General features: G+C 39.2%; 1 protein-coding gene across 47 annotated transcripts in view; it reads left to right on the forward strand.

Moving 5' to 3' along the window:
- Nucleotides 1–25,155, forward strand: part of NRXN1 (neurexin 1) — a 1,160,645-nt gene that overhangs the window by 687,593 nt on the left and 447,897 nt on the right. For 4 of the 47 annotated variants that reach the window (XM_035273487.3, XM_035273488.3, XM_035273489.3 and 1 more), the window contains exon 1: nucleotides 17,684–19,035. The exons of the other annotated variants lie outside the window; for them this stretch is intronic. In XM_035273487.3, coding sequence (XP_035129378.1) covers nucleotides 18,783–19,035 — 253 coding nt within the window. In that variant the 5' untranslated portion in view covers nucleotides 17,684–18,782. Of the gene's footprint in view, nucleotides 1–17,683; nucleotides 19,036–25,155 lie in introns of those variants that run through there. 47 annotated transcript variants of the gene reach the window in all.

Genomic DNA, 25,155 nt, shown 5'->3' on the forward strand with positions numbered 1-25,155 from the left:
GTGTTTCTATATAGATATTACCTGGAAAATCATAAGAGACTATTGAATTATTTAGTCCTGGATCTGAGTCTTATTACAAATTATTTCATTTTTTATTTATATATTTTTTTATCTGGGAAATCTCAATACATTTTCCATTCTCTAACCTGTCAGCAAATCCAATTCTGGATTAAAAAAAAAAAAACTCCAGCCCAGAAAACCCAGTGTATTCAAACTTCATTTACCAAACTGACCTATTATTATTATACTCTTCTAATTTAATTTCCCTGCATAGTTCCTTATTTAATTTCATTTTTGCAAAAAAAATTTTAGTGTGTACAATAGATTGTTCCACCATATTTAGAAAATATTACTCCAGCTATATGTAAAGCAGGAAATGTCTGCTATGTTAATACACTTCTTTGCTTGTTCTTAATGTCTGTATAGGATGAGTTCAACAATGACTTACCAGAATCAGTATTTTGACAAAGTGAAAAAAAAGGCAACTAAAATAATAGCTAGAACTTTGTCCCCGAATCACCTACTGTTACCTCTGGTATCTGTCAACAGTGTAAAGGGTTTTAAGACAGATAAAACTGGGAAACTGAAGAATAAGCTAAAATAAATTATCAATAACTTATTATTTAGCTATGGAGACTTTGTGTTGTTAATTATATGGCATAAAAGTAATGCACTATAGAAAATTTGCAACTTTCTTAAACATACCTCATATAAGCCATAAACCTTTAAAAATGAACCATGAAAATAGGCTCATGATTTTCCTTCCTCACATTTTATGCATTTAACTATTTGCCTTTACTATTTAAGAGTAGGTTTTATTCCTCCATGGTTGTATATGCATTTAAAATTGATTAGGATTTTCACATGATATCTCAGAGCAGTTTTCTGCTACAAATTTTCTCAAATCTGAATTTATTAACCAACTGATAGCAGTGGTTAATATCAGCGTGAACCTAAACGTTAAAGCAAACATTTGCTGAAATTTACATAGTTTCTATTTCCTAATGCTAGCAAAAGTGAACTTCTTCAAAATAAAAATTATGTATGTTTTTCCTGAAAAAAATCCTTATGTGTTAGCTCAAACTCTTCCATGTTAAGCTAATTATCTTTTGCTTGTGTGGCAGTTTAATTTTTTACCATGCTGTGGAAAGGCTTGCTCAAAGCAGTACAGCATAAAGGGAGTTTGGTTTTTCTTTTAGTTTTTTCATTTTTCTTATCTTTCCTATTGATTGGCTGAGAGGGTATGTGTTTGGGGGTCTCTTGCAGTTTCTCTAGAGACTATTTATGTAAATTGAAAAAATCAGTATTACTTGGAAAAATAACTAAAACTTTGATTTAATAGTACAGAAGAGGGTACTATCTAATCCCTCAAGTAGGAAATTGCTTTTCTTCATGATCCATTGCTTTCATACTCTTTCTGCCTGCTACTGCCAAAAGACAAAAGACTTACCTTTTCTCTTCTTTTACCATGTCTGTTTTCTTCCCTCTGCAAACCTGGCAGTAAATAATAGTTGAAATGAGTAAATTTAAATAATAATAGTAAAATGCATGACTGATAAGATCATCAGGTCTCAATTGGGCAACCGTGATTACAAGAAGCAGTAGGAAAGAATTGACAAGGGAACCTAAAATAGGAAATTAATAATTTGGCAGAGTATAGAAATGAAGATGTGACTTATTTGTAGTTTTTCTATATGCTACTGTAAATATTAGCTGGAACAGGATCACATGTGCTCCAAAACTGGTGATTTTTCTGAAGGAGGCAGGTTTTCTGTGAGATGCTTTGAATTTTATCTTCAACAAATGCTAAATCAAAATATTGCCAATGGGAAAAGATACTGATTTTGTTTGTTTGCAGTTGCTCTTCCACTAGCCATTAAAGCATATAGTTTTAATCACAATTTAAGCTGATGTTTGCTGCTTTTTTTAAAAAAATTATACTTTAAGATCTGGGATACATGTGTAGAATGTGCAGCTTTGTTACATAGGTACACATATGCCATGATGGTTTGCTGCACCCATCAATATGTCATCTGCATTAGCTATTTGTCCTAATGCTGACCCTCCCCTTGCCCCCCACCCACTTACAGGCCCTGGTGTGTGATGTTTCCCTTTATGTACCCATATGTTCTTATTGTTGAACTCCCACTTATGAGTTAGAACATGCAGTGCTTGGTTTTCTGTTCCTGTTTTAGTTTGCTTAGAATGATAGTTTCTAGCTTCATCCGTGTACCTGCAAAGGGCATGAACTCATTCTTTTTTATGGCTGCATAGTATTCCATGGTGTCTATGTGCCACATTTTCTTTATCCAGACTAAAATTGATGGGCATTTGGGTTGGTTCCAAGTGTTTGCTATCGTGAATAGTGCTGCAATAAACATACATGTGCATGTGTCTTTATAGTAGAATGATTTATAATATTTTGGGTATGTACCCAGTAATGGAATTGCTAGGTCCAATGTGTTTCTAGTTCCAGATCCTTGAGGAATTGCCACACTGTATTCCACAATGGTTGAACTAAATTACACTCCCACCTACAATGTAAAAGTGTTGCTATTTCTCTACATCCTCTCTAGGATCTGTTGTTTTATAACTTTTTAATAATTGCCATTCCAGCTGGCATGAGATGGTATCTCATTGTGGTTTTGATTTGCATTTCTCTGATGACCAGTAATGATGAGCTTTTGTTTCATATGTTTGTTGGTTACATAAAATTTTTTTAAGTGTCTGTTCATATCCTTTGCCCACTTTTTGATGGCATTGTTTCTTTTTTCTTGTAAATTTGTTTAAGGTCCTCGTAGAGTCTAGATATTAGCCTTTTGTCAGATGAATAGATTGCAAAAACTTTTCTCCCATTCTGTAGGTTCCCTATTAACTCTCATCTAGTTTCTTTTGCTGTGCAGAAGCTCTTTAGTTTAATTAGATCCCATTTGTCAATTTTGGGTTTTGTTGCCATTGCTTTTGGTGTTTTAGTCATGAAGTCTTTGCCTGTGCCTATGTCCTGAATGATATTGCCTAGGTTTTCTTTCAGAGTTTTTAATGGGTTTTAGGTCTTACATTTTAATCTTTAATCCATCTTGAGTTAATTTTGTATCAGAAAACTGAAAGGGTCCAGTTTCAGTTTTCTGCATGTGGCTGGCCGGTTTTCCCAACTCCATTTATTAAAAAGGGAATCCTTTCACCATTGCTTGTTTTTATCAGGTCTGTCAAAGATCGGGTAGTTATAGATGTGTGGTGTTATGTCTGAGGCCTCTGTTCTGTGCCAGTGGCCTATATAGCTGTTTTAGTACCAGTAGCATGTGTTTTGGTTACTGTAGCCTTGTAGTATAGCTTGAAGTCAGGTAGCATGATGCCTCCAGCTTTGTTCTTTTTGCTTAGGATTCTCTTGGCTATGTGAGCTCTTTTTTGGTTTTATATTAAATTTAAAGTAGATTTTTCTAATTCTGTGAACAAATTCAATGTTAGCTTGATGGGGATAGCATTGAATCTATAAATTACTTAGGGAAGTCTGGCCATTTTAATGATATGGAGTCTTCCTATAAATGAGCATGGAACATTTTTCCATTTGTTTGTGTTCTCTCTTATTTCCTTGAGCAGTGGTTTGTAGTTCTCCTTGAAGAGGTCCTTCACATCCCTTGTAAGTTTTATTCCTAGATATTTTATTTTCTTCATAGCAATTGTGAATGGGAGTTTGCTCATGATTTAACCATCTGTCTATTATTGGTGTATAGGAATGCTTGTGATTTTTGCACATTGATTTTGTATCCTGAGACTTTGCTGAAGTTGCTTATTGGCTTAAGGTGTTTTGGGGATGAGACGATGGGGTTTTCTAAATATACAATCCTGTCATCTGGAAACAGAGATAATTTGACTTCTTCTCTTCCTACTTGAATATGCTTTCTTTTTCTTGCCTGATTGCCCTGGCCAGAACTTCCTATATTATGTTAAATTGGAGTGGTAAGAGAGGCTATTCTTGTCTTCTGCCAGTTTTCAAATGGAATGCTTCTAGCTTTTTCCCCTTCAGTATGATATTGGCTGTGAGTCTGTCTTAAACAGCTCTTATCATGTTGAGATATGTTCCATCAATACCTAGTTTATTGAGTGTTTTAGCATGGAGGGGTGTTGAATTTTATCTAAGGCTTTTTCTGCATCTATTGAGATAATCATGTGTTTTTTGTCATTGGTGCTGTATATGTGATGGATTACATTTATTGATTGGCATAGGTTCAACCAGCCTTGCATCCCAGGGATGAAGCCAACTTGATCGTGGTGGATAAGCTTTTAAATGTGCTGGAATTCAGTTTGCCAGTATTTTATTGAGTATATTTGCATCAGTGTTCATCACGGATATTGGCTGAAATTTTCTTTGTTGTGTCTCTGCCAGGTTTTGGTATCAGGATGATGCTGGCCTTATAAAATGAGTTAGGGAGGAGTCCCTCCTTTTCTGTTGTTTTGAATAGTTTCAGAAGGAATGGTACCAGCTTCTCTTTGTATCTCTGGTAGAATTTGGCTGTGAATCTGTCTGGTCCTGGGCTTTTTTGGTTGGTAGGCTATTAATTACTGCCTTAATTTCAGAACTTGTTATTGGTCTATTCAGGGATTCCACAGCTTCCCAGTATACCCTTGGGAGGGTATGTGTCCAGGAATTTATCCATTTCTTCTAGATATTCTAGTTTCTTTGCATAGAGTTGTTTATGATATTCTGTCAAGGTACTTTGTATTTCTTTGGAATCAGTGGTGATATCCCCTTATCATTTTTAAGTTTTGACCATTTGATTCTTCTATATTTTCTTCTTTCTTAATCTGGCTATTTGTCTATCAATTTTGTTAATCTTTTCGAAAAACCAGCTTCTGCATTCCTTGATTTTTTGAAACGTTTTTTGTATCTCTATCTCCTTCAGTTCTGCTCTGATTTACTTATTTTTTTGTCTTCTTCTGGTTTTGAGTTTGTTTGTCCTTGCTTCTCTAGTTCTTTTAACTTTGACATTACAGTGTCAATTTTAGATCTTTCCTCATTTCTCTTGTGGCCATTTAGTGCTGTAAATTTCCCTCTATATTCTCTGTGTCCCAGAGCTTCTGGTATGTGGTGTCTTTGCTCTCATTGGTTTCAAATAACTTATTTATTTCTGCCTCAATTTTGTTATTTACCCAGTAGTCATCCAGGAGCTGGTTGTTCAGTTTTCATGTAGTTGTGTAGTTTTGAGTGAGTTTCTTAATCCTGAGTTCTAATTTGATTGCACGGTGGCCTGGGAAACTCTTTTTTATTATTTCCATCATTTTGCATTTGTTGAGGAGTGTTTTATTTCCAGTTATGTGGTCTGTTTTAGAATAAGTGCTATGTGGTACTGAGCAAAATGTATATTCTGCTGTTTTGGGGTGGCGAGTTCTGTAGAGGTCTGTTAGGTCTGCTTGGTCCAAAGCTGAGTTCAAGTCCTGAATATCTTTGTTAATTTTTTGTCTTATTGATCCAATATTGAAGGTGTGGTGTTAAAGTTTCCCTCTATTATTGTGTGGGGGGTCTAAGTCTCTTTGAAGTTCTCTAAGAGCTTGCTTCATGAATCTAGGTGCTCGTGTATTGGCTTCATATATATTTAGGATAGTTAACTCTTCTTGTTGCATTGATCCCTTTACCATTATATAATGCCCTCCTTTGTATTTTTTGATCTTTGTTGGTTTAAAGCCTGTTTTATCAGAGACTAGGACTGCAAACCACGCTTTCTTTTACTTTCCATTTGCTTGGTAAATCTTCCTCCATCCCTTTATTTGGAGCCTGTGTGTGACTTTGCACATGAGGTGGGTCTCCTGAATAAAACACACTGACGGGTCTTGCCTCTTTATCCAATTTTCCAGCCTATGCCATTTAATTGGGGCATCTAGCCTATTTACATTTAAGATTAATATTGTTAGGTGTCAGTTTGATCCTGTCATGATGATGCTAGCTGGTTATTTTGCCTATTCATTCATGCAGTTTCTTGATAGTGTTGATGATCTGCACATTTTAGGTTGTTTTTGCAGTGACTGGTACTGATTTTTCCTTTCTGCATTTAGTGCTGCTTTCAGGGACTCTTGTAAGGCAGGCCTGGTGGTGACAAAATCCCTCAGCATTTGCTTGTCTGTAAAGGATTTTTATTTCTCCTTCAACTATGAAGCTTAGTTTAGCTGGATATGAAATTCTGGGTTAAAAATTCTTTTCTTTAAGAAAGTCGAATGTCGGTCCCCACTGTCTTCTTGTTTGTAGGATTTCTGCAGAGAGATCTGTTAGTCTGTTGGGCTTCCCTTTGTGGGTATCTTGACCTTTCTCTCTGTCAGCCCTTAACATTTGTTCCTTCATTTCAGACTTGGTGAATCTGAGGATTATGTGCCTTGGGGTTGCTCTTCTCAAGGAGCACCTTTGTGATGTTCTCTGTATTTCCTGAATTTGAATGTTGGCCTGTCTTGCTAGGTTGGAGACATTCTCCTGAGTAATATCCTGAAGAGTGTTTTCTAACTGGGTTCCATTCTCCCTGTCACTTTGAGGTGTACCAGTCAAACATAGGTTTGGTCTTTTCACATAGTCCCATATTTCTTGAGGCTCTATTTATTCCTTTTCATTCTTTTTTTCTCTAATATTGTCTTCATGCTTTATTTCATATTCTTCTATCTCTGATATCCTTTCTTTCACATGATCAATTCGGCTGTTAATAGTTGTGTATGCTTCATGAAATTGTGCTTTTTTTTTTTTTTTTTTTTTTTTTTTTAGCTCCATCAGGTCATTTATATTGTTCTCTAAACTGGTTATTCCTGTTAACAATTCCTCTAAACTTTTATCAGTGTTCAAGGTTCTTAGCTTCCTTGCATTGGTTCAAACATGCTCCTTCAGCTTGGAGGACTTTGTTATTACCCACCTCTGAAGCCTGCTTCTATCAATTCATCAAACTCATTCTCTGTCCAGTTTGGTTCCCTTGCTGGCAAGGAGCTGTGATCCTTTGGAGGAGAAAAGGCATTCTAGTTTTTGGAATTTTCAGCCTTTTGTGCTGGTTTTTCCTCATCTTTGTGGATGTATTTACCTTTGGTCTTTGCTGTTGGTGACCTTTGGATGGAGTTTTTACCTGGTTGTCCTTTTTGTTGATGTTGATGCTATTCCTTTCTGATTGTTAGTTTCCTTCTAACAGTCAGGCCCCTCTGCTGCAGGTCTGCTGGAGTTTCCTGGAGGTCCACTCCAGACCCTGTTTGCCTGGGTATCACCAGTGGAGGCTGCAGAACAGAAAATACTGCTGCCTACCTCTGAAAGCTTCATCCCAGTGGGGCACCTGCCAGTTATCAGCTGGTGCTCTCCTGTATGAGTTGTCTGTCAACCCCTGCTGAGAAATGTCTGCCTCTCAGGAGGCATGAGGGTCAGGGACCCACTTGAGAAGGCAGTCTGTCCCTTAGTAAACTTCGAGAGCTGAGCTGGGAGATCTGCTGCTCACTTCAGAGCCAGCAGGCAGGAATGTTTAAGCTGCTGAAGCTATGCCCACAGCTGCTCCTTCCCCCAGGTGCTCTGTCCCAGGAAGATAAGAATTTTATCTTTAAGCCCTTGACTGGGGCTGCTGCCTTTCTTTCGGAGATGCCCTGCCAGAGAGGAGGCATCTAGAGAGGTAGTCTGTCTACAAGGTCTTGGTAGTGTTGTGATCGGTTCTGTCCAGTTCAAACTTCCCAGCTGCTTTATTTACACTGTGAAGGGAAAACTGCCTACTCAAGCCTCAGTAATGGCAGACACCCTCCCCACACCAAGCTCAAGTATCCCAGGTTGACTTCAGACTGCTGTGCTGGCCGTGAGACTTTCAAGCCAGTGGGTCTTAGCTTCCTGGGTTCCATTGGGGTGGGATTTTCTGAACAAGACCACTTGGCTCCCTGGCTTCAGCCCCTGTTTCAAGGGAGCAAACGGTTCTGTCTTGCTGGCTGTCCAGGAGCCACTGGTGTATAAAAGAAACTCCTGCAGCTAGCTCAGTGTCTGCCCAAACAACCACCTAGTTTTATACTTGAAACCCAGGGCCCTGGTGGTATAGGCATCAAAGGAAATCTCCTGGTCTGTGGATTGCAAAGAGCATGGGAAAAGTGTGGTATCTGGACTGGAATGCACTGTCCCTCACAGCATAGTCCCTCATGGCTTCCCTTGGCTAGAGGAGGGAGTTCCCTGACCCCTTGTGCTTCTTGGGTGAGGTGACAACCCATCCTGCCCCGGGGCTTTCCCTTCATGGGCTGCACCCACTGTTTAACCAGTCCCAGTGAGATGAGCTGGGTACCTCCGTTACAGAGACAGAAATCACCTGCCTTTTGCATTGGTCTTGCTGGGAGCTGCACACCAGAGCTGTTCCTATTTGGCCATCTTCCCTGGGAATCCAGTGTTTGCTACTTTTAAAGCAAATCCCTGTGAATTTGGCTAAAACAATTACATTCTTAATATTTGCCTTCTAAATTTTATTAATTCATGAAATTTTACATTGCACAGAAAATTGGAAATTTGCCCCTCCCTTCAATATGAGAATAGCACATAAATAAATAAAAATATGCATTACTTATTTATTTATGTAGAGATGGGCTGTATCTGTCACCCAGGCTGGAGCCCCATAGGTATATACCACCATGCCTGCCTAATTTTTAAATTTTTTGTAGAGATGGGGTCTCCTTATGTTGCTCAAGATAGTCTCAAACTTGTAGTCTCCAGTGATTCTTCCACCTCTACCTTAAAAGTGCTGGGATTTCAGGCCTCAGCACTTGGCCTAGTTTTCATTATTTAAGGACATTGGTAGTGAGACATTTGTTTCATCTATTTGATTAAAAAAATTCTCAAGTCTAGATATTTTCTTGTATCTTTTTGATTAGTTGTCTAAAGCAAGCTGAAGGTAAACTAGTTCATTTTAAAATAACATAAGAAGCAATCATCAAGTATGATTTTAAAAAATCATCAGATATACTTTGTTTTAATACCCGTCGCATGTTAGATATTGAAGAACACACCATATGTCTAATGAAAGCTTCATTAGGAAGACATTAGTAGATTAATTCCACTTGCTGTGTGGTTTATTTTATTTAGAATGCAATAAGGTAAGTTCATTACTTTGCAGGCGTAATGTTTTCTACTGTACTTGAATGCAACCAGGAACAATTCCATGGAGGTCTGCAGATCTACTAACACCTGTCAAGATAAACACACAGTTCTCTGTGGGAATCGTCTCAGCAACAGAACAGAAAAATGTGAGGGAAAGTAATTCTTTTACTAAAGGAAAAGAAGACAGTTTTAAAAAAGCAACATTGATTAATAATTTTTCAAAATGCCTTAGAGGTCATATATTTCTTATACAAATATCAAAAAAAATCATATCCTTTAAGAATAAATGTTTGAAACATATACTTTTTATTTCAAAATAAATATTCTAAGAGACTTGAACTATTGGAATAATTGTGCAATTTGAATTAAGCTACTGAAAGTTTTTCCAACTCTTATAGCTAGTCTTCCTTCATCCATCCCAGAACAAATATATTAGATGATAAGTTTTGCTATAGTAATATTATTTGAATGGTTATAGTGAAACTGGTGACAGTATTTTCATTATAAAACCCTATAGTCAAGAATTCATAAGTTGGCTATGAATGTTTGTTCTGCAATTCAACTTGGCAGCAAGCATCTTAGCTTGGCGGTACTTTCTTTTCTTTTTATGAAGTATGGAAAAGAAAGACATCTGTTTATAACATGAGTAGAAAAATATGACAATAAATTCCATTATTCTTTATAACCAGCTTACTTAGCATTCAAATTAAAATTTAAGCCTAAACTTCTTATATATTTTAGATAATAAAAATAACTCACCAATAAATCTGCAAGGATAAATTGAAGTGGATTTGTTTTGTTTCTCTATTGATTTTGGTGATTTTAAACTACTATACATGGTGAAAGACTTAATCAGTTGCTTTGGTACTTTCTTCATTTATTCTGCACGAAAGGAATGTGAATACACTGTTACATATCCTGGCTATTTTTTTTTTAGGTATTTGTAATATTCTACACTTGAGAAGATAGCAAAAAAAATGACAGAATTTAGAAATTTTTCCAGTGGTGAAATATGTATTAACATTTGATAGAACAGTGAATGCAATCCTAAGAGAGGAAGGAAGTAAAAAAGATAGTCTTATAGAGAGAATAGCATGGGCTATGACAAAGTAAAAACAACAGCAATGAAAAGCGTGCAGTGTGTTTTAAGAAAGAGTGAGAAGTTCATGTGGCTGGAGCCTGGGGTATTTTGGGGAAAGTGACAGATGTTGAAATGGAGGTAAAACAAGAGCCATGGAGGCATATTTTAAAGGGCTTAATATAATGTGCTAAAGAACTTTAATGGTACCTGGTAAGAAGATCTTGATAGTAGAATAGTCATACCAATTTATCTGTAGTATTAACATCAAGGTATCTCTGACAAAATGTGTAATCTAACAAGCATATATGTATCTCTTGAATTTCTGAATTGGGTGGGGATTATAGATCCCAGATAGAGATTCAATTTGCGTTGCATGATTAAATTCCTTTCAGTGCATTCAAATGGTAATATATGCTCCAGAACACATATTCGCAAAGATAGATCAAATTGGTTTATGCTCTGAGTGCTTGGACATTCAAAAAATTAAATATATGGTACATGATTTCTGATTCCTGGTTTGAGTATCTGTGTTTACTAGAGAATTTGGAAATAATGGTGTAGTCTTAATATTACTCTAAATTTCTCATAGTTGTTCTTCCTATTCTCATTGTTCTCAACAATCTGACTTTTCTTTCTGCAGTGATAGATGTGTATGACAGACAGTGTCTTGGAATGCAGGCAGACAGATCCCAGGTTGTCAGTTCATGGCATTCATCTTTTCTGTAGCTGATGCTGGAGGCCTGATATGCCAGGACCTGGGAGGGACTTTTTAATTTTTGTTGTTTAGTTTAGTTTAGTTTGTTTTATTTTGTTATGGTAACTATTTGGAGGACCAGTATTAGATTTTATATGGAAACCAATTTTATTATAAATTCTGATTTATATTTTCCCTGCCATAAAAGAAGGGGAAAGATGACTAATTTCAGAAAATACCAGCAGAAGCTCATATGTCTATCTACCTGCACATATCTATCATGTATATATTATGTGCATATCACATGTATATCATGTGTATGTGTACCTATCTATAGTTACATAGATCTCTATATATCTCTATATAGAGATCTATATATATATATATATATATATATATATATATATATAGATAGATACACTAGGCAGTATTCTATTTTAAATGCTTTAAATTTGTCAACTCATTTAATTCTCACAAAAAGCCTACAATTAACCTTTTTTTACAGATGGGAAAATTGAGTTTAAATAACCTGCCCAAGGCCACATATCTAGCAAGTTAGTAGAACTAAGAATTGAACCCTAGTGTAGTGTCTTGAGTTCTTGCCCATAGCCACTGGCAAAGCAATAAAAAAAAAAGATCTCAAATACAAAAGATGAGAAGGAAAATAGAATATTTTTTCTAACTATAGTAAAGAGAATTTATAGTTACATGGTGTGAGATGAGAACAAATAGGTTTACATAATAGACATCTTGAAGTTTTTAAAGTATGCTTTAAAGATGAGAACTGGGAACAGCATTATTATCTATGCTTAGAGAACACTGGATCAGCTAAGAGGAGGTGAGATCATTGGTAAGGAGCATAATGAGAAAGCTCTGCATATGTTAGTTAATAAAACCTGAATGAAGGATCTCGACATTCAGAGCAGTGGTTCTCAAAGTTGTTTCCCTAGACGGACAGCTTCAGCATCACCTGGGAACTTGTTAGAGATGCAAATTATCAGTGTCCTCCAAAGATTAGGGGGATCAAAGGCAAAGCAATATGTTATTTAACAGCCCTTCTAGCCCCTCTATTGTGTCTCCTATGCACACTAAAGTTTGAGCAACACAGAAGTAGAGAAACAGAGGCTATGTAATAAATAAAGAAGTGGCTGAGCTTGACTGTAGACTGAGTGGGAAGACTTTAGAATATGGCCAAATTTAAAACCACATTGCAGCTCATTATCTCTGTGTCTTTGGCATAAAGTTCCTGTAAATAAAGAATAAATAAGCTAAAATAAGTACACGTGAATAAAGAATAATAATTTATATTTATTATGTACTTAATATGGGTTAGAAATGGTTTGAGTTTCATTATACGTAGCATTATAATCCTTTTCCAGATGAGGAAACTGGGACAAGGAGCCCTTTAACCCAATGTCACATGAATAAAAACAATGAAGTTTGGATTCACACTCACAGTCAGATACTCCAGCCTCATGTTGCCATGCTGCATTATGAACACATTCAAACCAAAAGAGCATGAGCCTAGGGAGAGTTAGTCACCAAGAGAAATTAGTTCAAACAATTCTACAAACTATATAAGCTGACAGTGATTGAAAGATGGCATATGATTGGTTGAGGCCCCTGTGGTGCCTGCAACACTTGAACATACGTTTATTGTGAAATCTGGATGACCCTAACTTGGTACTTAATCACTAGGTTTTATGCAAGACACCAGAAATGAATTTTTTTAATACGATGAAAGACAGGATAGAGATTATAGAATATTTCAGACCTAAACAAAACTTATCTTGACTTGAACGAATCTAGTCATGTTTCTAAGTCAAACTGCACATCCAGGCTTTAATTCAATTTGAGTGACTTGAGTACCATATTGGCTCGTCTTGATCCCCAGCACCCCCTCTGATTTGTTATATCATTGGGAGAAGCTAGATAATAACTAAGTTGACTGAATTCACCAATCTGTATCTATGACTGGACTGTCAGTGGTTGGAGATGAAAGTGTTCTTCAAGATAAGTAAACACTTTGTAAATAAACCTTACTTTTCTGTAATACAGGTTTTTCATTTGAATAATAAAAAGACTGCAGTAAATCTCCAGAGATGCTTTGAGCCTGGCATTTTTTTTTTTTTTTTCTTATTCTCAATGCTCTTACTCTCCTTTTCTGAGCTTATTCTTAGGGACCTGCAATAACCCAGAGGGCTAACAGGATCAGGGATTGATCTTTACAACTCTCCAGAACAAACCCTCTTCTGAGTTGGCCCCTCTTTTCTGACTCTCAGTTCTAACTCAGAAAAGTAGGTAGTTGTATATGTGGGGTCTGCCTGTCTTTTCTTTATGCTGACACTGGCAGAAATGCAAAATGCGAAACTGACACTCTTCTCATTTTTAATTTTTAAAATATTAGTGCTGCCTGTGGGTTTTAATATACTTCCCCTCTGCTGCTTTTAGTGTCTACTTTTCTATTTAAAAACCTTAATGCTGAGCTGTAAGGGTTTCCAATTAAGCTTAAGGAAAACATGAAAAGGTTGAAAGTATCTGCCTGACAACCATCCTGTTTCTTGAGACAAAAAGGTTGATTTTTGCAATATGAAGAAATAACTTGAAATGGCCTGTCCTTTCCCATTTCTCCAGAAACTCCCTCTCCCACTCACTCTCCTCTACCGTCTCTATTTCTTTTGTATTTTCCTCTCAGCTTTCAAATCCGCCTCTCATTTCGTAGCTGTTGTTCAACTTAGGCTACCTGTATTCTTGTTCATGATAAATCGTCAGCTGTGAATGGGCTTAGAACAGCTTAGCACACACTGCGCTTAGGTTCTTTTAGATAGATCTCAGTAGCCACGGTTGTTGGAGGCAAGTGAGTGCTGACCACATTTCCAAGAGTTCACACAAGTACAGCTCATAATGAATTCAAGACCCACACCAACTTCTGCTACAGATACAGACATTTATTAATGAGTAGGCACAAAATTTTATAGCCTATTCTAGAAACTTGGTGAAGTTCCAGCTCTTCATTCTTTTAGGTACCTGAAAAAATGTCTTGCAAAAAAAAAAAAAAGGTTTTCCTGAAGCAAATATGACAGTTTTCAATGGCAGCATCCACCTCATCATCTCTGAGACTTAAGTGACTAAGAACTATTAGGGATCAACAATAGTAGCTACCTCATATTGTTTTTGTAATGATCATGTGAGTTAATTCATTTAAATCACTTAGAGTAGTGTGCTAGAAATAAGTGTTAGTTCTTATTGCTATTATGGAACCATTCCTCATAGTAAAGGGTGGAAGTCCTCTTAGAATCACATGCTTTATTTATGTAGAAGTGAGGTGTGTCCTGGTAAAATTTAGTTAATTCACATATCTTGCCTATTAATGATTTCACCAAGGATAAATTCTTCCTTTCATTGGACCAATTAACAAGCCCTTAATTTCACCATTAATAACTTATTTTCAACAGATATTATAACTAATGAGCACAGCCACATCATAATTAGAGATGATAGTAGCCCAAAGCTTCTACAAGCCACCTCTGTCTTCTGCAGTTCTGACTGAGATGTTGGGGCATAAATTCCTGATAAAGGCACTGACACTCCCTGGGTACAGACAGCATTAGGAAACACTTCTATCACACTGTCTGTGCTGAATTTTTTTTAGAATAAATTACAGTTAGCCAAAAACCATGTTTCCTCCCACCACTTCCTCAGTCACCTGAGAACAATTGGTGAGATGCTGCCTCAGTTTCCCTGAGATAAGAAAATCACAAGCACAAAGACTGACTAGCTGAAGAGACACAAATCGGTGGGTTCCTATAAGCTTTACTTGCTTCATCCAGATTAGTCACATTTTAGCCCACAATAGTTTTTCTACACTATCTTGACAGAGACTTGCTCCTTGTTCCACAAAATTACAATAATTTATAACAAATATTGCTGTATCCATATCACGGCATCCACCCTAGAACCTCCTAAGTATTGCAAAGATACCCTAGACATCTGCCTGGAAGATGACAACTACAATTTCTTCCTTTGAGGCAGCCATAAATATTTTCTCTTCAGCTCTTGAGGCTCCAGTAAAACTAAGACCTCTGGCCTATCCTTTCTCTAACACTGCCTTTACCTCCCAAGGCCCCAGACAATATAAGACAGGCAGAGGGGTAGTATCTTCCTCATCGAATGCTCTTGGGAAAGTTATTCACCATGGTCTACATTTATTCTATTTCTATGGCTTTACTTTATACAAATCACTCTCCAAGTTCCAATCCTATCCCTTCTTAGCAATCAAGAGAATAACAAATACAGTTGATCCTTGTTACTTACTTGTAACCTGTGGCACTTTGGTTATCCTTAGCAAACTTGCAGAGAATGGCAAAACGTTTATGTTGCCAATACACATGTTCCTGGCTGCAGTTGAACAAGACTGTTCACCTCCTTCTTGTTTCAGTTCTCATGCTGTAAACAAGTGCCCTGTTTTCTGTCTTTTAGCACCACATCTTTGTGCTTTATTTTGCTGACTTTGCTGTTTAAAATTGCCCTCAAACCTAATGCTAAAGGGCTGTCTAATATTCCTAAATGCAAGAAAGATGTGTGATGTGCCTTATGGAGAAAATACGTATTAGATATGCTTCCTTCGGGCATGAGTTAGAATGCTGCTGGTCATGAATTCAATGTTAATGAATCAATATTATATGTTAAATAAAGTATCATTATCATTCAGAAAGACATAAAACAAGGTAATGGATTGATTCAGTGATGAAAATGTGATCATAGGTTTGCAGTAACCTAACCCTATATTTCCCCATAGGAGCAACAGTTCAGTGTTTGCTAATTCAGTGTTCACAGTGACTTTATTTGCCACAACTACTGTGAATACTGAGAATTCACTGTAAGCACTAAGAGACTAGATATGTTTCACATATGCTGGACACTAGAGGGAGTAGGAATGAAGACTTGACTCTCGTCTCTCCTTTAGGAATCTACCATTTATTTGGGGAGGGAATGACAGATTAACACAATATATGAGGATATTGGAGAACAATGCAATGCTCTACATATCTTTTAGATGGAAGGCAATTGAATATATTGTACATGCTGATTAACCTGAATATATTAGACCTATATGAGAGAAGAGACATAATGCCTTTATTGCAGGGAACATTTGATATATTTTAAAGAACAACATTAAATATTACATGATATCCTTTCTACCCTGAGGGATTGTTAGAAAAGATAGAAACATGACTATTTTATAAAGGAAGCCACAGTGCCTCAGGGCTAGAATAAGTAACTAATGTGATATAACCAGTAAATGGTGACATCAAAAATGCAGCACAGATTTCCTAACTCCTAATCCAGTGCTCTTTCCATGCTAAAACTATGAAATGTCAAATTCAGAATATGGACCTGTGGTCCTGAAAACATACTGTGTGGATGATTTTCCTTTTCTTTTTGAAGCTCTACTTGATATTTTTAAAATGAATAATCACGACTCTTGTTAGTGAATTAAAATACATATGTTGCAAAATAACAGAATGAATAAGAAATGACTGGGGACAAGGGCAGAAACAGTTCACAGTGGAAAATAATAGATTTCACGTCTGCTGGTCTTATAGAGCAGCTGTGGAAGGTTAGGGACGACATATTTAAATAGATAAAAGCATCGTGTTTAGCAAGGCTGAACTGTTTCATTCGATATACTACTGAAGAATTATCTTTTGATATAATCAAGTAAACTTTTGACAGGAATGTGAGATGTGTAATTGCTACAGATGTGATTTTTGGGGCCACTGAACACTTTATATGGTGGGCATCAGAGTCACATGGTTGAATCTTTGGACTAGGAAGTAATATATGAGTCCAAACAGCCACTTGCCTTAGTAGCTGTTTTGAATCAAATCTTCCCAGAATTACATGTTTTCTTAAATACTAGATTTTATATTTGTTGATAACAATTATGTATATGGTAAGCTAGTGATAAAATCATGCCTGTTCAAAGTTGATTTGTTTTGTCTTTAAATAGAAATAAAGACAAAAAATGTCCAGCCAATAGACATGTCATAGATTTTTATCATCTTTTGGATTCCAGGGAACTGTTATAATCAGAGTCCCACATCTTCATCACCAGCATCCAGTGTCTCTGGTCCTCCTTGCCAAGTCCACTTATATTGCTATATTTCTACTCTTAAATGTTTACTGGCCTTTGCTGGTCTTTCATTTAGGACACACAGTTTTCAGTAAAGATGCTGTATTTCATCAACAGGATATAAATGTCCTCCATCCCTTGGGGGCACTAGATTTAGGAATTTTCATTTCCTGATGCTATTTTCTTTATAGGACAGGATGAGAGAAAGGCAGAGTTCCACCCTTAACAATGATCATCACAGCGGGGGTTTTACAGAGATCTTGGAAGTTCTCAAATATTCCTAAAATATTGACTGAAATACAAGCAATTTTATTGATGCCATTTCTTTCTTTTCTGCCTTCTTCCTGTTTTTCTCCTGGCCCTTCTCTTCCTCTCTTCCCATTCTTCCACTGTCTGCTCCTTTTGCAACTGCCAAATTAATGCGTCCTTTTTCCTCCCTGTGAGTTTTGGTCCCCTGAACTTCCACTGTCTTATATGAGATACAATATGGTAGTGGGAGGAAGACTCCTTGTTATAAGTAATATATGTAATTAACAGATCATCGCAACTGATGCTTGAGTACAAGGTGTCAAGCCATATTTAGCAGATTAGGTTTAAACACCTGGTAGAACAAGTTTGGTCCAATAAAAAGAGCCGAATTCTCTCCCTTTTAAGAGCTCTAAAGACACTGGTTACATCTAAACCATTGGGTAGGGGAAGGGTGCCATTTGCCATCGTAGTTCAGATGGAGGGATCACCTGGTGGAGGGAGACTTGCTTTTTAGGTGTTCCCGTTTCGCCTTACACGTGTCCCTTTGATGCGTGGAGAATGCAAGGGAGAGGCAAAGCAGGGCGGTTTTCGTGGGAAGCTAGACCAGCCTCCCTCGTTACATAGGCTCGTCCTCTGCATTGCATCCGAGCTTCAGTGATTTGCTGTTTGGAGACTGCAGATTTGCATAGAGCCCCTTGCTTCACCAGCGTGTGTGGTTTTTTCTTTTCTTTCTTTCTTTCTTTCTTTTTTTCTTTTTCTTTTTCTTTTTTTCTGTTTTTCTCCCTCACTCCTTCGTCCGCATTTTCCTCTCAGCTGTCTTTCCCTCTTTCGATTCCCGCTTCCTTCAGAAGGGCGCACTCTTCCCTCTGAACCCCTCGCCGGGCGTAAGTGTCAGGAGGCAGCGGACGCGGAGATTGCCTCGGGAGCAGGCGATGCGCGCCGCTGCTCCGCGCGCTGCCCGGGGGAGGCTGGCGCTAGCGGGCGAGCCGGCCGGGGCTGAATGGAGGGAAGGGGCGCCTGGATTCTATGGGGTCAGCTTCTCTCTTGAAAGGAGGTTGGGCCGGCGAAGTGGCCTCCCTAGTCCCCGCACACAAAGCTAAATGGATTTACCTAGTGGATTCGCAGCGGATGGCTGTCATGTAGAAGTGAGGACCCTCCGGGAGGAGCTTTAAAAAATTTCTGGGTTCCCCACCCACCGGCACGCACTCTCGCCCGAAACTCTTTGGGAGTATCTCTTGAGAACCTGGAGCCCTGGAAATCTGGGGGCAGCCACCTGCTCCGCGCTTGCTGTTCCCGGGGTTGCCTTTCCGGACAAGCCCCTCTCCAGCTGCATTCGCCTCGGCTATGTTTCGGATTGTTTGGGGTGCAAGGCACGGCGGACTCCAGGACCTCGAGAAGACTGTCCGAAGGAGGGAGAGGATGGGTGCCCTGGCACGGTGAGGCGGCCGGCCCCTCAGCCCGCCCCGCGCCGCCCGTTCCCCCGCACCTTCTCCTCTCCCCGAGCCCCAAACTTTGCTTCCCGCGGCGGCTGCCCCTCGGCGGGCGCCCCGCCATGTACCAGAGGATGCTCCGGTGCAGCGCCGAGCTAGGCTCTCTCGGGGGCGGCGGCGGCGGCGGCAGTGGCGCAGGGGGGCGCCTGGCCCTGCTTTGGATAGTCCCGCTCACCCTCAGCGGCCTCCTAGGAGTGGCGTGGGGGGCGTCCAGTTTGGGAGCGCACCACATCCACCATTTCCATGGCAGCAGCAAGCATCATTCAGTGCCTATTGCAATCTACAGGTCACCTGCATCCTTGCGAGGAGGACACGGTGGGTCTGCGATGCCAAGTTCTCACGGGTTACCCCCTCGTGCCCCCCTTTCTACCCTTCACTCACTCCTGGGCCCTACGGCTCAGAGAAACGGGAGCTCGACAAAAGGGAGGTGCATTTGGGTGTGTTTGGTGCGAGCCACTTATCTCTTTGAAGACAATAGAAAGGGGATGGGGGAAGGCGTCGCGGGTGTTGGTGGTGAGGGGTGGGAGGGGCGTTCCTGGTCGAGGTGCTGGGAGAGAGATGTGGGCACCTACTAAAAGACCGGCCCCGGCTGCGCGGCTGGGCCCCGCGGGAAAGGGGCGTCACTCACCAGAAGGTCACTCAGTGGCCGGTTGGGGCGCCGCGCTCAGCTATGGGACCTGAGCACCAGAGAGAAGAAGGCTCTGCAGAACCTTTTGTCTGTGCTGGATATGCTGCCCCACCTCCTGCTCATCTTCCCTGGCCTGAGGGGGAGGGAGAGATTCCAGCCCTCACATTCCACCAAAGTGTGCCCAGACTGCAGTGACAGTCAAGCAGTCCTGGGACTCACTCAACAGGAGGCCAGTTGCTTTTGCCCCTACACCTTCCCTTAATTGGAGAAGACAGGAGGGCAACTGAGACACCCCCTCTAATGTGGGCCAGCCCTTCCCAGGCATGGAGGGGACCTCTGGACACCATTCCCCTTCCATCCACTCTGCACATAAATATATGTCTTTTTCTTGGTAATTAGTCTGAGTTCTTTTCTAAATGGAACAGAGAGAGGCTTGACTACACGTACCCATTCCCTGAGGATCCTGTCTGAAGGCTATTGGAATAAGGGAGGTCTTACTTCCTCTGTCTTCAGTATTTAATGCATTCCAGGAAGGGCAAGTCAGTCCATGCTGGCTGGGCTAAGCGAGGAGGTCTGCCTGGAGAAGGAGAAGTTAGAGCTAAGAGAAACTATTCTCCTAATGCCCTATCCCTTTGTAGAGAGCAGAGTGTAGAGAAAAGCCTCGATTGGCAGCTTTCTTCTCCAGAGTGACCAGCAGCCTAAGGCCAGATTCCTCTAATTTTCAGATAAATGTCGATTCCAGATTCCCCGAATTGCCAAAAAATAAAACATTAATTTGTTTTTTGAGAGTCGTTCCCCACACCCAGTTTTTCTTCTCCCCCAGTGTAAAATGCACTCGTTTAGAAAGGGAGTGAAAGTTGTGGACTCTTTTTTTTAATATCCATTTTCCACCTCTTTGTTGCAGGACTGGCCACCTTTCAGACTTGGTTCAGCTGGGGATCCTTTGCCCCTCTCCCTGTGTATTTGCTTTTCCCTGAGCAGCTACTGCTGCTACCAGGATGGCCCTTTATTCCACGGATGCGGGGGTGGCGGGGAGGGCTTCCTACCTGAGGACAATTCTGGTTAGTTATGAAAAACTATAGCATAATCTAACTGAAGAGAGACCAAGTTCCCTAGCAAGGCCTCTTTGGGAGCAGAGTAGAAAAACACTTCCCTGTGGGTTCTAGGAATTTGTTCCTTTCTCCTTCCCCTAGTTCTCTCCCAGGAATTCTATCCAGTTAAGAGTGTCTAGCATGGAGACAGGAGTTGTGTCCCAAGCCAGGGACTGTTTGTTATAAGCAACAGAGATTATTAGATCCCTCTAAAAGTATAAGGAGTTTCTGGTGATCTCATCACAAGCCCACAGTATTCTAGGAGCTTGTTGCTCCCTTTACCTAGGTGCAGTTCTCAACCACTGCCCTGCCTTTGTGCAGCATTATGTGAGTCCCGAGGGATGGAGGCAAGCCAGGGTGCAGGAGGGGCAGACAGAGTGTGGGTGAGTGGGTGTGGTGAGGCAGATGGGGGTATGGAGGGGGTGGGGCACCTAACTGTGCCAAAGGGAAGCACAATAATCTCATATGCAACTTCTCCATTTCTGTATCTCGGCCTCTCTCCAGAGGGATGAGGCTGCTGGGGACGTGGGGAGAGAAGACCAAGGGACCCTCCCGCAGAGTGGGGCACTCCTTTTTCCTCTCCACTGCAGCTTCTACCCCAGTCAGGCGCCGTCTGCTGGCCTTTATGAACATTTCTTTCCCTCCAGAATGCAGTGATTGTCTCTGCCTGTGAATGAAAAATCAGAGGTGCCTCTCATCTAAAAAGAGAAAGAATAGGATAGTAGACAAAATTGTTGTGTGTATAGTGGTTGGTATCATTTTGGGGGTCAAATAACTTTCTGTTTCCTTTGAAGGTTCTGTTGTGTGGTCGTGTTTGTGTATTTGTGGAATTCTGCCCACCCTCCTCCACACACTCTTTTGGAAGAGGCTGCTCCTCTTCTGATTCTTTGTTTTTCTCAATCAGAGGCACAAACTTACCTGTCACTTACCAACCCCTGCCAGATAAAGGCCAGGTGCGAGTTTCTCATACTTCATCCTTTCCCTCTTTTGAAAATAATATGAACTTTATGGAGAACAATCAAGGAACATTAGGATGAAAAATAAGCCTCTCAAGGTGGGGGATGGAGAAATGGGGTGAGGTATGGAGTGCAGAGGGACTGAGAACACGGCAGTCAGGGTGATGGCTTAAAGAGAAACCTAACAAGAAAGAGATGATGTTGAATTTGTTGGGTCAATAGCTCTCTGAATATTTTGCTAATTATTGGGACAAAGAACCCACAAGTAAAGAATCCTTGAGCCTAATAGATGAGGGTGAAGGGAAGGCACAAAGGTAAAGGACAATATGATAAATTCATAGCTGAAAGTCAAGACAGGTGAAAATGAGGTTTAGTTCAAAATCTGAGACTATTGCAAATATATATGTCCAGATGAACAAATGAACTAGGCTGTTTGGTTGTGTTAGAATTTCTGGGAATCATAAGACATTTTCTTTCATAATAGGGAATGCATTTATATGCTCGAATGTATAAGAAAAATTGTGTGTGGTATATTCTAAGGAATAAAATTGAGTCTCCTATGTTTTGAAAACTGCTGGGCTGACTATCCAGATTCATTCTTCTTCATTTTCTCATCTTGCCATGCTTCATTTGCACTATTATGAGGTGTCACTTACAAGGTTTGCAGGGTGCAGAGAGCGCTCATGGCTACCCGAGCATCTTTGTGCAAGCTGACCCAGTTGCAGAGATTATGATGAGGATTTTTTTTTAAGTGCCTATGAGAAACAGGTTTTGAGAACACTGCAGGGTCCTTCTTTATTTTGCATGTGCTCAAAAACATAAATGGTGAAACTACCTCCGTAGAAAAATTGTGTTTTTTTTTCTAGTTAAATAAACGGAGAACTGTGTGACTGTAAATGATAAAAAGCAAGTCTGCTTGTAATTAAGAATGCTACTTAACGCCAACAAGAGTCCAGAATAGACCAGTGTGCTCAGCCAGTACTGCTTATGTGATATGCCATGTGTGGGGAGCATGGAATGATGTCAGTGAAATGCTTAGGTTCCCATCTCAGCTCCCGGCTTTCCTAAGTGCCTCTGCATACTTTAGAAAATTAGCTTACAGTCTCTCAATAATTTCAGGAGATAAAGGAAGGAGAAAGCCATCACAGATCTGAGCACACCAATGCCAGCCTTCCTCCTCCCACAAATAGGAGCTCTGGAAATTATATTGCCATGATTAGCTACACTATTAAAAGGGAAAAGGGCTTTCCCAGAAGGAAGTGTTAACGGATTTTAAAAGTGTGGTTTGTAATTGAAGTTGCTCAACGGTATTATATAAGGATAATAATTATATCTTGAATTTATAATGCTTCTTTTTCTGAAGCACATGCCAAACTTCTAAGAGGATGGGTAGGTTTCAGAGTGAGTGTGAACTTGATTTTCCTGTAGGGATACCGAGGCATATCATAAATGGGCTAAAAGATAGAGCCAGATGTCTGATCAGAGTCAAAGAGGAATTAGAATCAAGGCCTATGGTCCATAGCCCAGAGCAATTCTATGAGCTCAGAGGTTTTTAAACTCAAACTAAGAGGGTCCTCTACACTCTTTAATGGTTGATCTCTTAAGAGAAGAAATAATTACAAGATACATAGTCCAGGGTTTTGCTTCAAGCATGTTTTAACAATAATGCACGCTGTTAGAAAGCTGAAGGTACCTCACTGGAGTCCCACAGACTACTTCATGGATTCTGCTGAGGAGGTTTTTGTTTCTCTCTTGTTTTTCTGGGAGGCAGGAGGGTGCTATTTCATAGGATAATCTCTTTCCCCTTTTCTGTGGCAACCAAGAGAGCTAACAAAATCTTTCACAATATGCTCTACATTGAGGAACCATTTAGCTTTAATGTTTAATATTACTTAGCTGGTAATGAATTCATATGTGTGACCCAGAACGGTTTTGGCTATGACTGTTCTGCTGAAACAGACATTGGTGTTCCATACCTTTTCCTTAACTTTGGGTTCTTAGACAAAATTTTATATCACTCAAATGCTATTTGCAGCAAGATGGCCAGCTAATATTTTTGGAAGAATCTTTGAATCAAGCATGATCCAAGTAACTCTGGCACTTTAGGGTAATTTTTGGTTGCCCAGAGCTTTACTAGATTTGTTTCTTAAATTGTTCATTAATTCATTCATTCATTCAGTAAATATATCATAAATTCCTACTATGAGCATGTGTTTGTATTTCTGTACTAAGTACCATGGCGGACAAGAAAATAATAAGTATAGCGAGAGTAGAGGTGAAGTTAGAGGAGCCAAAATATCCAAGGCAGAACCATCAAGAAGTTTACAACTTAGTTGGAAAAATCCAAGCTATTGTTGGAAAGAGTTAATTCTTAAGCAAATACAACTTTTCCTTAAAAATGGGTAGTTTCTGAGCATAAATGCAAAAAGCATTAAGTGTGTGTGTCTGTATCAGTCATCTCGGACTCACCATGAAATGATCTGATAAAAACATCAAAATAGTAAATTTTATCTAATCACTTTTTATTGTCCTTCATTATTAATGTTTAGAAATAACTCTTTATACAGTTGTTTTCCACCAAGTTGCTGCATGTATTTTTTTAAACAAAACATACAATTTCTACTTTTCAAAAATATACAAGGCTTGTTTTATAAATGTAGTTAAGATAGGGGTTCGATGATTTAAATTTACACTAATTGTAAATAATTAGCACAGATTGGTCTGGTAAGATAATACTCAGAAACATATCTGTGTAAAAACTTGGCCATTGCCATTTACTACCACTGTATAAATGTATTCAGTGCTTATCTTTAATCAGAATGTGTTCTCCATCTATAAAATGAAAATATAATCAGTGAGGAATAAATAAGACCACAAATTTGTAAAGTACCCAGACTACAGTAGGAGCCCAATAATTTTTTTTTTTTTTAAAGAAATACTTAAAAGAGACTTCAGAGCACATGTAGGGGAAATCTAAATCTTAAAATCAGAAGACCTGAGTTCCTGTCCTGATTCAGCCAGTTATTAACTCAGTGACGTCTGGAATTCAATTACCACTTTGAACATCATTCTCTTTCAGCTCTAAAGTTTGAGGAGTATATTCATTTCATTTTATAGATGTGACAATAGAGATATAAATAATGTAAGTGAACTATGCTAATAGGGTCATAGTAAATTATTAGCAGAGATGGAGGTAGGACCCTTATCTTCTAACTCATCTTCCTCCTCCTATAGAATACCTTTCCACGAAGCCTATGCTCCAATAGAAGGGAGAGCCTGCAGTAATTCATCTGCACTAGCTCCTGTACCCTGTAGGACCAAAAGCAATCCTTTTTAGACAATTAACTGGGATTAGAGGCTTGGTCTTTGAGGAGAGAATAGAGCAACCAAACTTGGTTCGTAGAGAGAAAACCAACTTCCTTCTGCTGTTGCCTATCACCACAGTCAGCCCTCCATGACTCATTTATACTACAGTGTATGCCTCTTTTTAATAAAAAACACAATTTATGTTTTGAGATGTTAACAATCCCAATAATAATATTGAGCATGGCCTTTTATATTGTTTTGTCATTTATATACTTGTTTTATTTTTCTCTGTTTCTCTCTCTCTTTTTTAATTGGACTAGCAGTCCTTTAAGATCATTTCCAATTCTAAGTTTCCTTTGATCATAAGAATCTCTTAAAATCCTCATGCTCTTGTCTTTTCTCAGAGATGTATTGATTCTAAACATACTGTAAGTGGAGATATTTTTGCAAAGAT

Source organism: Callithrix jacchus, chromosome 14, assembly GCF_049354715.1.
Source record: "Callithrix jacchus isolate 240 chromosome 14, calJac240_pri, whole genome shotgun sequence".
Taxonomy (NCBI): Eukaryota; Metazoa; Chordata; class Mammalia; order Primates; family Cebidae; genus Callithrix; species Callithrix jacchus.